Source organism: Brachycentrus maculatus, unplaced genomic scaffold, assembly GCF_059751285.1.
Source record: "Brachycentrus maculatus isolate JH-2025_06_01 unplaced genomic scaffold, ASM5975128v1 h1tg000788l, whole genome shotgun sequence".
NCBI lineage: Eukaryota > Metazoa > Arthropoda > Insecta > Trichoptera > Brachycentridae > Brachycentrus > Brachycentrus maculatus.
The window spans coordinates 52,555-69,868 of record NW_028281516.1 but is presented as its reverse complement, the minus strand read 5'-3'; the positions used below and the strand labels follow the sequence as shown (position 1 = coordinate 69,868).

The window sequence follows — 17,314 nt, the reverse complement described above, 5'->3', positions numbered from 1 at the left end:
AATTTGACAATTGTCAAAAGAAGTCTTTAAAAAAATTAAAATTATTATTTTTAAACGTTGTTAATTAGACTAGCGAGTGGTTTGTTTGTTAATTACATATAATGTAATTTCTAAAAACAATTATGATTTATGAAAAAATTGTAAAACTGAAACGGAAAAAATCATATAATTTAAAATGATCCAAAGATCATTGGAAAGTTATCAGTTTTTTTCCAGATCATGCTAGTGTCAGGTCGCTAATCCGAACGCTCCGTAATCCGAACGCGCTATAATCCAAACGATTTTGCAGCTATCATGACGGCAGCTGATGCCAGTTTAAAAAATTCCACCTTCAGAAGCAGTGAAAGCTTTCAATATAACCATCAACTGGGCTGAAGAAGTCATCCAGAACACTGAGGAATTTATGGTTTTGAGATGAATGTGTTATGTAGCCCTTGAACATCAGTTAGCTTTGTTGATTCAAATGAAAATATCTCAATTTTTCAAGCCAAAATAAAAATGTAATATTTTTAAATAATTCATTCTTCTTTTTCTTCTTCTTTTAACCCTTGTCCGCACTCCAATGGTGCATAGGGCACTGCATCATATAGAAGCAGTGTTATCTTGGTCGTTAAATTCACGAAGGAAAGGTGATCAGCCTTCCGCTTCAGGTACCAGTCCAGTGTCATATTAAATAAATATTAGACTGAAAATTCACTAATATTTATTTTGACCCTCTTGGGAATCGAACCCGGGACCTCCAGCATGGTAACCTAGCGCGCTAACTACTACACTATGGAGGTGGACATCATCAGTCAGTACCTAAATAAAAATGTAAAATAAAGTAGTAGAAATTGTAATTTTTTCTCTAATTTTTTCAAAACACTCCATGATCTGTACGATTCCCTAATCCGAACTACCCACTGCACTATTTACGTTCGGATTAACGAGTTGACACTGTATTTATATATTTTTAAGTAGATTTAGTGAAACAAAACTAGAGCTTACGAAGGATTTCCGGGAAAGGGTCGATGTATATGTTATTAAAAACAATACTGTAAAATTAAGTGCAAAAATGCACTAAGGATCGATGTGTATAAAATTAAATAAAAATGTATAAAAAAGTGCAAATTGTGAACATTTTTTTCAAGTGCATTGCCCTAACAGATATTTGTAAAATAAATGCATTATCAGTTAGTCATTGGTCGATTTCTTAAGTGGAATAAAAATGCCACAAATTCAAGTGGTTAGTTCTGTCGAAGAACCTGAATGAAAAAGTATCAGATATAAAAAGGCACTGGCAATCGAAATCTTTATTCTGTTTTTACACTTTCGCATTTGCTCTCCAAAAACGGAGTATTTTAAGAAAAATATTGCTCAGTCAGAAAAAAAGTTATGGAATAAAGCTTATACAGCTAATTTTATGCAATGTTTTTTTTTATTATGCGACATAATGTTTTGTAAACTCTACATTTGAAAAAACATCTAAAGATTAGGTAAGTAGTACAAAAACAAGAATTATTGACATGTTAGTTTGACAATAAGACAATCAACACTGTAAAACTTCATTCATTTGAAATTGATGGAACCAAAGAACATATTAAGAAACATAATATGAATCAGCTAAATATTTTTTTTTAAACACCCATTTTCATATATAATGTACGGCAATGTCTTTAAAGTAAGTCGTAATTTTTGTGAAAAATATTTTAAAAAGTAGTAAATTAATTAAGAAATTTTTGTGAATTAAAACAATACCTACACATATCGTAGTCGTACAGGAGAAAATGACCAACTAATACAACGTAAAATGTTCAGGAGGGCCATTTAAGTCACTTATGCTTGGCAAGAAAATAAACATCACTGCAGTTAGTCATCTTTAACAAGACAATATATTATACTTAAGTTTAAAATCCTTTCTGATTTTTTTCAGGGCAATATTAAGCTAGTAAGATATCAAATAGTCAATGATCATGTTTTTGTAAAAAAATGCACTTGATCACTTTCTCCTGTATGACTACGATATATAAAAAAATATATAGATATTTTGCTTTTATCGTGTTTTTTTATTTTAAAATTATCAAAAGTTTTTAATTTTCGAAATATTATGAAATATGAACTAATGATACATTTTAATTATGGTACTTCAAATTAATAAGTTTTTACCGTATATTATGTATGTATTTGGATATAATCAATAAATGTATAGTACAAATTATAATTTTATAAGTAATTTTAATTTACGACTTCTTGAATGGCATTATCGCTGATTTGAAGACATTAAACATTGATTACTATGGTTAAAAAAAAATTTGTAAGTATGTATATACACAAACCTTTTGTGGTTTTAAGTCTTAACGAGGAAAAAACATATTACATGAAGTAATCAATTCGTACAAATATTATGCTAATTTATTATTGAATTTCTGTGTTCATGTATCATAAAAATGTGTCAAAAACGTGTCCAAAATTAATTTATCCCAATTGAAACAAAATTTTAGTACCTATTGAAGAAAAATGAAAAAAATTAAAATAGAGTATTTGATTCCAAAATTTTAAAACTTTAATAGATTGATCCAAGCTTCAATCAAGTAAGGTCAAAAATTGTCAAATTTAAAATATTTATTTTTATTTTTATTCACACAAAAGAGCTTTTCGAAGCTAGCTAATGTCTTTTTAAATTTCTGAGCTACTTTAAAGTGGATACAACCCATTCTGTTACATTCAAAATTTATTTTTTTAAAAAAAGCTTATCAAAATTTTTATAAAATATACATCATCGCAAATTAATACTAACATAAATGTTCTAAAATAATTTTTTGATGGCAAACATTTTCCTTCGATGGTTGATTTACATTTGTATATTTTCTTAAATAAAAAAATGGCAAGATGACCCCCTCCCCCTACCAAACATATAAAATGAATTTAAAAATATAAAATATTTTCGGCATATTATACACATTACGTCCATATTTAAATGTAAATAAATATAGGGTCCATATTTTTTTGATGAGTAAAATTTAATTATCTCCTACAAAAAAAGCATATATCGATCACTCTTTTCAAGAACGTCATAAATCAAAAATTGTTAATTTTCAGTTGTGCATGTTTTCGGAATGCCCAGAAAATGTAATATATCCCAGCAAAAGAGGCATATTTTTAACTTAATATTTACCCGCTTCAGGGCAGAAAGTGTTGTTTTTGCATTTTTAAGAAAAGGTATTGTTTAATTATATTTTTAAATATACTACATATTTTTCAAATAGAGAAAAAACCTTCAGGTTTTACCTAAAAAGATCTGTTACACAGTAAAAAGTTCAAAAAGTGGCTTGATATTTATTTTTAATACATTGTGTTATATTTTTAAACTTTAATAACGTTCTCCTGAAAAATCAAGTTTTTTGATTTATGACGTTCTTGAAAGGAGTGAGCGATATGTAGAATGAAAAATGTAAAATATTTTTAAAAAATCAAATCATAATAATTGTTTAAGACAAGGCATAAGAATAAGAAAAAAACACAAACCTTGCAGGAATATAATTTTTTTTTTTGATACCTTTTAATTTAAAAAAAAAGACTTGTGTGATTTGAGTATAAAGCCAATAGTAATGAGATTTTTTGCTAATGGATTTAAACTAGTAACTTCATGTTGATAAAAAAAAATTTAAAAAAGTATTACTATTTTTATTTTTAATAAAATTTATGTCTTTTAAGAAATCACGTTAGCGTCACAATTTTTCAACAACAACAACAAAAGGTTTGTGCTCTTTTTCATTTGTTTTAAAATATCATTATTATCAAAACTGGACCTTAGATCAACCGTGTGGATTAGCCTAGCGGTTATTTGTGATTAAAATGCGACATTGATTAAAAGCTTAAAAACAGCTTGATTCATTATTAGATAAGCATTATCAACTCAACCCTGGACTCAAATCAAACAATGATAAATCTTCAATTGAGTCAATTTTATGGTAGTCAATTAAAATTTAACTTTGTAAATACCACTAGTTCTTATAATCTATCGTGACACGTGTTTCAATGCATTCCGCATATCAAAAGTCGCATGTTAAAATAAGTAAAAATTTAAGAGTTTTAACCTTTCCGGGAGTATGGACATAAATGAACATCGAAGCGAATTTTCCTCAAAGGAGTATCGACGTTAAAGAACGCCGAAGTCTGTCTGTCAGTTGGTATGACATAACTTGTATAGCAATGACATCTGTGGATAATTATATGGAATTTTTTCAAGCAGAGAAATATTTGTGTTTATATTTACACAAATAATTAAATTTTTGTGGGCCTAAGCGGTCATTATTAGAAATAGGTATCAAATTGTCGGCTGTCCAAACTTAAAACTTAGTAAGGGTAATTTTTTTTGCAGTACATTTTTTTTTTGCATTTTTGGACTAAGAATCTACTTAGTCCAAAAATGCGAAAAAAACGTACTACAAAAAAAATGTCCCTTACTGTGTTTTGAGTTTGGACAGCCGTTGTAGTAGAGTGGGTTCAGACCGAGAAACTCTGACTTAAGAGTCCGCGACACTAACCACAGGACCACAATCCGACACTTTGTCATAAAATAAAACTGAATATTTTGTCATAAAATAAAACCTAAAGGTGGTGAGTTTTATTATTGTTACATAATTTTTATCTTCATAACAAAGATTTTGTGAAAAAAAAAAATGTTTATTTTTTTCATGTAAAAAGAACTCACTCCCCAGAGAAAGGCGGACAGGTGCCGTAGCGTAGTAGGGTAGACGCTCGACTGCAAAACTGGCATCGCGGTTCAATTTCCGCCAAATGCAAAATAAATTAAAGAAATATTTATTTTCAATTGGTCTGGGTGTTTGTGATGTATTTTTCACGTTTACCTTCCCTATCCTTACTATCCTACCAGCAGACAAGCCTCTAAAAGTAGAGGCTTTGCGGGCTATTCCTTTAAAAAAATTAAAAAACAAAATAAAACCATTACTGTACTCCCGGAAAGATTAAGAAATGGTGGTATTTACCAATTTAAAAACAAACAAGAAAATCGTTTTTACCAAAGGCAAAAGCAAATGCAGTTATTTTATTCTATTTTTCCGGAAATTATGAAAGTAATTTTGTGACCGTCTTTTTTTCCGGATAATCTAGTCATAGATCATAGATGTACCCTTTTCCATGCATGAGAAGGTGAAGGTGATTATCATTTATCCAACGCTAGATGTGAAGAAGAGAGATGACGACATGATGTGATGATTTGGGCGATATCCTGGTGACTCCGATGCCGGCTCAGGAATGTCACTGCGGAATTTCGGGAGGGGTTCCGACACCGTCAGCCATTTCGAAGACAGCAAGAGCAACCTCGGCTGCTAAACAATCAGTGTCCTGCGGGAAAGAAAGGAATCGTGAGTCAGATTTTAAATATTTATCAACAATTAAAGTGCAATCAGCTGTCCAAACTCAAAACACAGTAAGGGACATTTTTTTGTAATAGGTTTTTTTTTTGCATTTTTGGACTAAGTAGATTCTACTTAGCCCAAAAATGCAAAAAAACATACTACAAAAAAATGTCCCTTACTGTGTTTTAAGTTTGGACAGCCGCAATGCTTTAGAGATATTTATGAAACATATATTAACCATTTTAGTGCTATGCTTATTAAGCAAGTATGTATATATCGTAGTCATACAGGAGAAAGTGACCAAGTGCATTTTTTCCAAAAACGCGATTATTGACTACTAGACATCTTACTAGCTTAGCGTTGACCTGGAAAAAATCCCAAAGCGATTTTAAACTTGTAAGTATAATATATTGACTTGGAAAAAATTACTAACTGCATTGATGTTTATTTTCTTGCCAAGAAAAAGTGACTCAAATGGCCCTCCTGAACATTTTACATATTGTTAGTTGGTCACTTTCTCCTGTACGATTACGATATTATAAATAGCTACAGATATTTTTTTTAAATATATAGTACTTTGCTTATTTAGCAATTGTGTAAATAATTTTCTACAGATGTTAAGTGTTTCTAAAAACACTTGTATAATTTCAAAAATAATCATTAAAATTGGTTGATATTCCTTCAAGTTTTTTCATTGTTATTGAATACCATATTTTTTAAAATTTAGATTTTAAAAAATATGGTATTCAATAACAATGAAAAAACTTGACGGAATATCAACCAATTTTAATGATTATTTTTGAAATTATACAAGTAATAAATGATATTTACGCTTCTTAAAAAAAAAAAAACTACACATTTACAACAAAAAAAGATAATACAAGATTATTTCACATCACAATTGTGTTTTCCTGCGCAAAGTCAGAGTACACAAAGACAGGGGTAGGCAGAGAAACTGGAAGGCCACACTCTTCTCAGCTGTCCAAACTTAAAACACAGTAAGGGACATTTTTTTGTAGTAGGTTTTTTTTTGCACTTTTGGACTAAGTAGAATCTTTTAAGTCCAAAAATGCAAAAAAAAACATAATACAAAAAAAATGTCCCTTACTGTGTTTTGACATACACCCCTAGTTTCCTTCACATCAAACACCTAGTAAAATTACTATTATTATTATTGGGAAAAAGCCTTGTTATAGTTGTAATAGAATTTCCGCAGTCAATTAAGAATTTCGTAGGGATCGAAAAACAAATTTGAAAAAGGGAAAAAGACCAAGGTAACAGATATGGCTCAAAGAGTCGCGGAAGTAAAATGGAACTGGGCAGGTCATGTGGCACGTATGAGGATAGATGGACGAAGTGCGGTGCTTGACTGGAGGCCTAGAACATGACGCAGAAGCGTGAGTAGGCCCGAGACAAGATGGTCTGATGACATCAAGAAAGTGGTGGGCCTGCACTGGAAGAGAGTCGCATCCAACAGAGAACTGTGGACGGAGGAGACTCATCCAAGAAGGAGGCCTTTGTTCAATACTGGACACAAGAAGAAGGCTCAAGCAAGTAAGTACAGGCTAAAAATACTAAATGGAAAACCTATGTGTATCAGAATTTAACATTCAACAAAAACAAAACAAAATTTAAAAAATCTCAAAAACACTGTAATGCAGTAATGATAAGAGATTTGTGTCCAACAGACAACTCGGTAGTGTAAAGGCAAAGGGGTATATCTGTCAAATTTTTCATTTTCTAAGTTTGTTCTACAAAATGTCTAAAAATAGGATATTCCATAATCTGTAAAGAGGACATGGCTGTAGTTGCAATACTTATTTAGTTTTATTAAAATATGTATATATTTAAAAACATATATATAAAACAAATGAGTTATTTAATTTCACAAGTTTGTTTTTGCTCTCCTGTAAAATTTGGTCCGAGACAGATGTACCCCTTTGCCTTTACACTACCGAGCTGTGGAAATCCAAGAGAGAGGCCACAAGAGGAAGGCTGAAGTAAATAAGTCAATTTACCTCTTTCGTGGAAGTTTCTGCGTAGATTCTGACGATATCCTCGGTTCCCGACGCCCGTACAAACGCACGCCCCTTGGAGTACTTAAACACCAACTTGTCGATCCTCTCCTGGAGTCCCTCGGGAGAGACGCATTTCCTCTCCGCGTCAGTTGTAGTTATGACGTTGCGATCCTGGAATTAAAGAAAGGACACACAAAATTACACAATACAGTGGAACCTCTCATAATGAGCATAATTCCTTCCGGAATCTTTTTTTTTTAAAAGAGAAATATTTGTGTTTTTATTATTTACACAAATATTTCAATTTCATACTATGTATTTCTGTCAGCCTAAGCCGCTCATTATTAGAAATAGGTATCAAATTGTGGTAGAGTGGTTTCGAACCCAGAAACTCTGACTTAAAGAGTCCGCGACACTAACCACGGGACTAGAACCCGACTCTCGTTAAGTGTAACACTCGTGCGAAACATTTTTTTTGTTTTTGACCACTAATTGAGTTTTATTCCACACGACTAGTTTAAAAAACTACAGATGTTTTCGTTAACAAGTGATCACATAAACTTTTGTGATAAAAATATCTACAACATTTTGAGTGTGTCCAAATACTTGTTCACAAAATCTGGATTATCTCCAATTACAATTGTAATTGGAGATAATCCAGATTTTGTGAACAAGTATTTGGACACACTAAAAATGTTGTAAATAAATTATCTGGTCAAATTATAAGCTTAATAATAAATATGAAAATGGTATTTTCTGGCGTTTCTCATGTGTGTGAATATAATCCAGGATTCGGATCTCACATACTAATATAAGAGTTTCTGCTTAGTAAAAAGCTTCTTTACATCTCACCAATAGATGTCTCTAGTGAAGTTCTAGTGATTCAAGAACAAGGTTTCCAAATTGGTTCATATATACAGAACTTCCAACAATTTGAGTAGTGTGGTTGTCAATAATGGGTAGAATTGGTAAATGTTACACGTGTGTAAAGTGATCGCTTTAACCAGTCTATGACGGTCGCCAACCCCGTAAATGCCCAGACTTCCATATTCTTCTTCATCTTTGATGAGATGTCAATAAATAATATAAAAATATCTGTAGTTTACGAAACTATTTGCGTGAAATAAAACTCAATTAGTGATCTAATACAAGTGTTTAATTTTTAATTATTAAGGGTGTTTATGACCGCCTTCGTAGTGTAATGGTCAGCACGCTCGGCTACCGTTCTGGAGGTCCCGGATTCGATTCCCAGGGGGGTCAAATAAATTTAAGTGATTTTTTCACTGTAATATTTATTCAATATTAGCCTGGACTGGTACCTGAAGCGGAGGGCTGATCACCTTTCCTTCATGTGTTTACGATCAAGATAACACTGCGTTTATATGATGCAGCGCCCTATGCACCATTGGGGTGCGGATAAGGGTTAGAGAGAGAGAGAGTGTGTTTATGAAGTCAAATAAAAAATTAAGATATCAGAAAGAGAACCAAAATAGAGGATTTCATGGATCGTGTGGCAAGACTCAAATGGCGATGGGCAGGACATATTGCAAGACAGGACCCTACAAGATGGACCCCAATTTTTTACAATGGAGAACAAAAGGGGCATCGGAAGACCACAAAAGAGATGGTCCGACGATATAGTCACTGTGGGGGGTAGAAACTGGCTGCAAGCATCGACCGACCGAAGGAAATGGAAAGATATGGAAGAATATATTATTTTGAGAACTAAAAAGACTGTGTTTTGATCCACTCTCATTTTTATTAACCAACTAGTTTCGGCAACAACCTGTTGCCCTCTTCAGGGTTTAATTTATGACTGAAGAGGGCAATAGGTTGTTGCCGAAACTAGTTGGTTAGTAAAAATGTGAGTGGATCAAAACACAAGGTCTTTTTATTTTTCAAAATAATATATCAATATGATCCACAAAGTTAATGCTTTCAATATTCAAAACATGATATGGAAGAAGTCTATATCCAACAGTGGAGGACAGAGGGCTCATGAAGAAGAAGAAAATGATGTCACCGCGACCTACCTTGACGGACACCTTGAGCTGACGGCAGGGCAGATCATGGTAGGACTGCAGCCATTGATGGACGTCCCAGCCATTGCTGTGCAGAACCGTCTCCACCAATAGCAGGTCGGAAATGGCGTCCCCGACCGTCTCATTGGTCAGATCTATGACAGCTAGCATTTTCTTGGCAGCGTACTTTTGCTCAGGATTTAATCTGTAAGAAATAAACCGTACTATTATCTTTTCCTCAAGACTCATGGGTAGAAATTAGAAGTGTGCAAGGGGCATAAGCTGGTACAGGTATGCAATACTGAGTGCCTGGCGATTGCTGGTATTCTATTCATCCAACATTGTTTCTCCATTTCTTTTCCTATATACATTTAAGGCTGAGATCTCAAACATTCAAATTCAGAACCAAACAGCCGCGTTAGAGATCAGACGTCTTTCCGCTCACAATTCTTTTTTTAGAATACAAAATGAAATTTAGCTTTTTTTAAAATGTATATTGGAAAAAAATTATAATAATATTTTTTAACTCCTTACCTGTCAAGGAGTTTTTTTTTCTTTTTAAGACCATACATTTATTTTGAAGGAAAACTTATTTTTCCCAATACAAAATCGGTATATGAAGCAAAAAATTCAATTAAGTCTAATGTAATAGAGTAGTAAAATCTTTCTTTACACAAAAAGTACTGATAATAAAAATGAAACACAGATATTGGTGTACAGGAGACAGTTGCCAACTGATATGTATCAAGGTCCGGAAGGTGTATCATTTAAGGCATGGGTAGCCAACCTTTTCAGCAGCTGGGCCAAATTGTAGAAATAAGATTTCCTAGGTCCCTTTAAAAACGATATATTTTTTTTTTTTAATAGGTCCCTTTAAAAACGATTTGTCCGCCTCCGTGGTGTAATGGTCAGCTCGCTCGGCTACCGTTCTGGAGGTCTCGGGTTCGATTCTCAGGGGGGTCAAATAAATATAAGTGATTTTTTCATTCTAATATTTATTCCATATTACCCTGGACTGGTACTTGAAGCGGAAGGCTGATCACCTTTCCTTCATGTGTTAACGATCAAGAAAACACTGCGTTTTTTATGATGCAGTGCCCTATGCACCATTGGGGTGCGGATAAGGGTTTGAATGAATGAAAGATATATAATCTGAAAGTCCAGAATAGAGTTCATTTTACCCGTCATCAAGTGTAGCCGCCTTAATAAGGTCCTTAGCCCTCTGGCTGTAGATAACAGTGCCGTGGCCGTTAGCCTCAAAGTAGACTCCAATGTCGTACTTCAAGGCGGCGTGGTGCAAATGTTTCACACCAGTTTTCACACACGTCACGGGAACACACTGTGAAATGAAAACGTCACATTAACCTCCAAACTGTCCGAGAGTGAGTTTTTCTTTTGAGTGAGTTCTTCTTTAAAAAAAATTACGCTTTTTGTAATATAATATTTTAAAAGAAAAACACTCGTTTTTTTACCACTTGAGTTTTATTTATTTTATTATAATGACTAGTTTCGGAAGCTACACTTCTATCTTCAGGTCTAAATATAAATGTTTATATTAAGACCTCTTAAAATCTATTGTGATATTTGTTTCAATGCATTCTGCACAATTAGATTTCTTAAAATCCATTGTAACATTTATTTCAATGCATACTGCACAATTTATATAAGGTGTTTGAAAATGATGCGGAGTGCATCAAAACACATGTGACAATAGATTTTGAGAAATCGTGCTTTATATTTTGCCCGGATTTTCTTTTTTCTTTTTTAAATGAATAACCCGCAAAGCCTTTAGCTATAGTGGTTTGCCTACAGGTAGGATAGTAAAGATAGAGGAATCTAATGTAAAAAATACATTATTTTTTGACATCTCATCAAAGATGAAGAAGAATATGGAAGTCTGGGCATTTACGGGGCTTACGACTGTCATAGGCTGGTTTAAGTGGTCACTTTACACACGTGTAACATTCACCAATTCTACCCATTATTGACAACCACACTACTCAAATTCTTGGAAGTTCTATATATATATGAACCAATTTAGAAACCTTGTTCATGAATCACTAAAACTTCACTAGAGACATCTATTGGTGAGATGTAAAGAAGTAGTGAAGTTTTAGTGATTCATGAACAAGGTTTCTAAATTGGTTCATATATATAGAACTTCCAAGAATTTGAGTAGTGTGGTTGTCAATAATGGGTAGAATTGGTGAATGTTACACGTGTGTAAAGTGATCACTTAAACCAGCCTATGACGGTCGTAAGCCTCGTAAATGCCCAGACTTCCATATTCTTCTTCATCTTTGATGAGATGTCAAAAAATAATATGAAAATAACTCCTGTAATTGGAGATAATCCAGATTTTGTAAACAAGTATTTGGACACACTCAAAATGTTGTAAAAAATACATCACAAACACCCAGACAAATTAAAAATGAATCTTTCATGAATTTATTTTGCAATTGACTAACTAGTCTAATAGAACATTCTGAACAGTACATACCAATTTTTCGGTGATATATTCGGTAGAGGCCCCGTTCGCATAAGCCGTCTGGACCAACCCGAGTTTGAGATCTGTCACTTGGCATTTCTTGGTGAGACTCATCAGATAACCGGCCAGTAATGTTGCTATTCTGTCTCCGTCGAGTAAGTGGAACGTTTCGCTGCAATTACAAATAAAAATACAAGGTAATAAGGCTTCTTCATCTTTGATGAGATGTCAAAAAAATTATATGAAAATAACTCCTGTAATTGGAGATAATCCAGATTTTGTGAAGTATTTGGACACACTCAAAATGTTGTAAATAAATTTATCTTGTCAAATTATAAGCTTATATAATTAAATTGAAAATGATATTTTCTGGCGTTTCTCATGTGTGTGATTTTAATCCAGGATTCGGACCACACATACTAATAAAAGAGTTTCTGCTTAGTAAAAAGGTTCTTTTCATCTCACCAATAGATGTCTCTAATGAAGTTCTAGTGATTTAAGAACAATATTTCAAAACTGGTTCATACATATATATAGAACTTCCAAGAATTTGAGTAGTGTGGTTGTCAATAATGGGTAGAATTGGTGAATGTTACACGTGTGTAAAGTGATCACTTAAACCAGCCTATGACGGTCGTCAGCCCCATAAATGCTCAGACCATTTCTTAAAATCTACTGTGACACGATGCATTCCGCATCATACCCCCTCTTCAACCTTCAACACATACTGTGTTTGAAAATGATGTGGAATCCATCGAAACCATTTCAAGAAATAGTTGTATTTAATAAGTAAAACTTAAATTAAAATTGATAGATTTTACCACAAAGTGACTGCCGAATCAATTAATGAAGCTCTTGCTATATTACCTTGGATTTATAGCAAAATAGCAGTGAGGATACCAACCTATTGTCCAGGAAATAATAAACTAATCTATCCGCATCACCATCCACGGAGGCGACTCTTTGGTTCAACTCTTTTGGGACGTCCACGGGCGGTTGTTGTTGCACTTTCACAAAATCAGCTCCACACTGAAATATTTCGATAAATGTATTTAAAATAACAGTCTTCAAATATCCAAAAATTGCTTGTATGCCTTTTTAAAATTCTTGAAGTGCGGAAAAACCAGGGCTTTTTTTTAACAAAAAAGATCCCGGAACTTTTTCATGTCAAGCATTTTACTAAAAAAAATAATTATTATTTTTCATTATATAATATGGTTACAAAAGTTTTTTTCCTTTTCTAAACGTTTCTATTTACAATCTTAAAACTAAAAACACAGTTTTCTCCAATAGAGAGACTGAGCTCTTGTGCTTGGAGAGAGACTTACACTTGGTAGTTATGTTTGTTGGTACATAATACAATTTATTTTTATTAAAATTAATTATTATTTTTTTCATGATTTTTTTTCTTTCTTAGATAAACATATATAAAATTCATTTAATTTATTTTTTAGCATTTTAATGTCTTAAATTTTTTTATGACTGTAGGAAAGTTATTGAAGTACTTCCCAAATATTTCAAGTTCAAATATCATTTAAATATTTAAAACAATACCGTATTTTATCATTTTGATGAATTTTATAAATAAAGATTGTAATTAGGTATGTAAAAGCAAACATAGTTTCGTCTAATTGATTTTGAGAATTTAAAAAAAATATATCCATTTAAAAGGTGCCGGAATGCCGTTCCACCGCGTTACATGCAAAAAAATCCCTGGGCACAACGATGTATAATAGATGTTCGAATGGTTTTCTTCTTCTTCTTCTTTATATAGGACTATGTCCTGTTATTTTCCGTTCCGCTCCTGGGAGGTGGAAGACCAGCTTTCTCTCCATCATTTAGTGTGGTCTTCCTGGGGGTCTGTTACCTCTTATGCTGCTGTCCACTGATATTCTCACTTGCTCTTCCCACATGATTTCTCCAGAAACGTCTTCTTTCTCTTACCCATCGCACAACATCTTCGACATCGCAGATTTTTTGGTTCGAATGGTACTTGGACACACTCAAAATTTTGTTTCTAAATTTTATCGATAATGCTTATCTCAACCTTGTGTTCATTCCTCATGTCACCATTGCAACATCTATCATATCGCTCACTCCTTTCAACAAAGTCTATATTTACAATATATACAAAGGAGATATTTTTTTAAGTTTCAAAATATAAATATTAAGCCACTTATTGAACTTTTTACTGTGAAACAGATCTTTTTAGGTAAAACCTGAATGTTTTTTTCTCCATTTGAAAAATATTTCGTATATTTAAAAAAATAATTCAACAATACCTTTTCTTCAAAATGCAAAACACAACACTTTCTGCCCTGTAGCGGGTAAATATTAAGTTAAAAATATGCCTCTTTTGCTGGGATATAGTACATTTTCTGGGCATTCCGAAAACATGCACAACTGAAAATTGACGATTTTTGATACATGACGATGTTGAAAGGAGTGAGCAATATATGGTTTTGCCGCACTGAGAGATGGAATTTTGATTGCATCCAGTCTACTTTCATCCCTTTTTTGCCAACTCCATACTTCACTTCCACACATTTATCAGGACTCCGCTGTGCACTGTGAACTTAGCCAGCTGGGCCATTTTTTTTAGGAAATAAGAAAAAATGTGAAACTTGCATTAAGGTTCAGTTTGCCGCCGTTGCCTCCCGCGTTGAAGATTTCAACATTGAGATACCCCTCCAGCTTCTTCTTTATGTGCCTCATCTTCTTGCCGCCGACGCCATTGGCCCCGTCCAGATACAGGTTGGGTTTGTAGGACCCGTGCGAGGTCTCTCCGGCCCTCAGGAGTTTGAACGCGTTCACCAATTTGTTGTAATAACCTGGGGAGCCGTTTATTTGTATCAATTTCAACTTTTAAATATAACTATAAATAGAGGGAATAAACGCCAGAGGACACCCACGCCGCAAATACCTAAGTGACTTATACGAAGACATGGGCTGCTCGACGTATGAGGAGCTGAAGAGGACTTGACGAAAGAGATGTCATCTGTTGCTACAGACCAATCCGCAGGATTGAGAACAGAGAGGGAGAGAAATATAACATTTTACCAGGGAATTTCAAATATCCTAATGGGTCTATTCTGTCAGATTTAAGTCAAGTTAGGTGACCCTTAACCGTACACAAAGGTGCATAGAGCACTTCAGAAAATTGATTGTTTGTTATTCAAAGGTAAAGTGATGATAAGTCCTGCATTTCAGGTACTAGTCCAAGGTAAAATTAAATCAATATTAATGTGAAAAAATGTCAAAAATGTAAGTAAGTAAACATAAAATAAAATAAATAAATATTAAGTATTTATTTTTTATTTATTATTAAATTTATTTATTGGAAAACCAACAGAATAATTAACAAAAATAACATATTATAATAAAAAAGTTTGATTCCCAGGGAGGTTAAAATAAAAAATAGTGATTTTTCACTCTAATATTTATTCAATAATACCCTGGACTGGTACTTGAAGCGGAGGGCTGATCACCTTTCCTTTGTGTGTTAACAATCAAGTTAACACTGCGTTTACATGATGCACAATCGGGTTTTTGTCACACCATAGATGGCTATTGTGAACTCGTGCATACTGTTTTACGAGTTTGATCAATAAATCTAGAAGTTTCGTAAATTTTAGTAGTGTGGTTGTCAATCATGGGTAGAATTGGTGAATGTTTCAAGTGATAAGCCAAGCCTAAGACGGTTGTAAGCCCTGTAAATGCCCAGACTTTCATATTCTTCTTTATCTCTCGTTGAGATGTTGAAAATGTTCAATTTATATTATTAATAATTTGTTACACGAAATACGGGACTGCTATCTGAAATCTCCATGCTCACACCGTATTGAAAACATTTGATCGATATAAGAAACTAGCATAAATTAAATTTATTACAAATGTCTTAAACACATCAAAACCACAATGTGTTTAATCTATTATATATTAGTATTCTTCTGATCTCTCTTCAGAGATCAAACGTCGTATCGCCATCGCCAAAAGTGCCATGTCTAAGCTAGACAAATTCTGGAAAGACCGGGGTGTGAGTAACAGCACCAAGATGAAGCTTGTCAGGAGCTTGGTCCACTCCTTTTTTCTCTATGCTGCTGAAACATGGACCATAAAAGCAGCAGAAAGGAGAAAAATTGATGCCTTCGAAATGTGGTGTTGAAAGGTGCATGCTCCGAATTCCATGGACAGCTAGACGCACCAATGAGTCTATTCGCCAGGAACTACGCTTGGATGGCTTGGCTCTGGCCAATGTCTCTACCCGACGGATTCTCCAGTTCTTTGGACACGTTGCGCATGGTAACTAGAATAGCCTGGAACGACTAGTTGTGATCGGTAGCCTGGAGGGAAAGAGAGGGAGAGGAAGATCCCCACACGATGGACTGATTAAATTAAGGCAGCAGCAGGCACCTCGGTGGTTGGAGCGCTACGTGCAGCGCAGTCAAGGGATAAGAGTCATTGCTTCTGCAAGGGTCACAATCCTCAGCAATGAGGAATAAGATGGAGAAGAAGTATTCTTCTTCATCTATGTTATGTCAAAAAATAATGATGAATATAATAAAATTGACTTGTAGACTATTGTCCCTGTTTTAATGTCACAGTATACCTTCTTCGGTGGGCATTCCATAAGCTCCGTTGGAATTTCTGCACAAGACAAAGTAGTGAAGCATGGGCGTAGTGACTATTCCAAAATCCCGGGGAGTCCCTTGTATGGCCAGCACGCCGTCTGTAGCGGCCTTGGCCAATCCAGGACTCGTGTATCTAACAAAAAAGAGGAATATTAATTATCCGATGAAATATATTTTGGTAAAAGTATTTGTCCGCCTCCGTAGTGTAATGGTCAACACGCTCGGCTACCGTTCTGGAGGTCCCGGGTTCGATTCCCAAGGGGGGTAAAATAAATATTAGTGATTTTTTCACTGAAATATTTATTCAAAAATTACCATGGACTGGTACCTGAAGCGGAGGGCTGATCACCTTTCCTTCATGTATAAACGATCAAGATAACACTGCGTTTATATGACACAGTGGCCTATGCACCATTTGGGTGCGGATAAGGGATTTATATTTATATATATTGTATTATGGAAACATGAAACGAGAGTTAAATAAAATTAAAAAAAAAACAAAATCATTTATTTTTACAGTATTTCTTCTTCTTCTTTTTGTAGATCCTAGGGATCTGTTTGTGCCTCTGCATGTCGCTCTTGGGATATTGACTCCCAGCTGTCTTTCAATCTTTTCGGAGGTCTGCCTGGGGTATTTATTGGTGGCGTTTTTGACTTTCTGCCAACGATTGCGCGAAACCTTTTTTTTTTTAAGTCTTATCTTTGGAGGTTATTAACAATTTAAAATCCTCTATGACATTGTTGCAGTTATTATATTATTTTCGTAAAAATACCTCATAATTACATTCAATTTAAA

At 33.8% G+C, this 17,314-nt stretch overlaps 1 protein-coding gene across 1 annotated transcript in view; it reads right to left on the bottom strand.

Moving 5' to 3' along the window:
- Positions 1-3,519: 3,519 nt before the first annotated feature.
- nst (phosphoglucomutase 3-like protein nst) overlaps positions 3,520-17,314 on the bottom strand; it is a 30,264-nt gene continuing 16,469 nt past the window's right edge. The window contains exons 5-12 of the mRNA XM_088275109.1: positions 16,497-16,651; positions 14,516-14,718; positions 12,792-12,916; positions 11,900-12,059; positions 10,581-10,738; positions 9,412-9,604; positions 7,379-7,549; positions 3,520-5,346 (exon numbers count right to left, since the gene is read on the bottom strand). Of these exons, the coding sequence (XP_088131235.1) occupies positions 5,260-5,346; positions 7,379-7,549; positions 9,412-9,604; positions 10,581-10,738; positions 11,900-12,059; positions 12,792-12,916; positions 14,516-14,718; positions 16,497-16,651 (1,252 nt within the window). The 3' untranslated portion in view covers positions 3,520-5,259. The remainder of the gene's footprint in view (positions 5,347-7,378; positions 7,550-9,411; positions 9,605-10,580; positions 10,739-11,899; positions 12,060-12,791; positions 12,917-14,515; positions 14,719-16,496; positions 16,652-17,314) is intronic.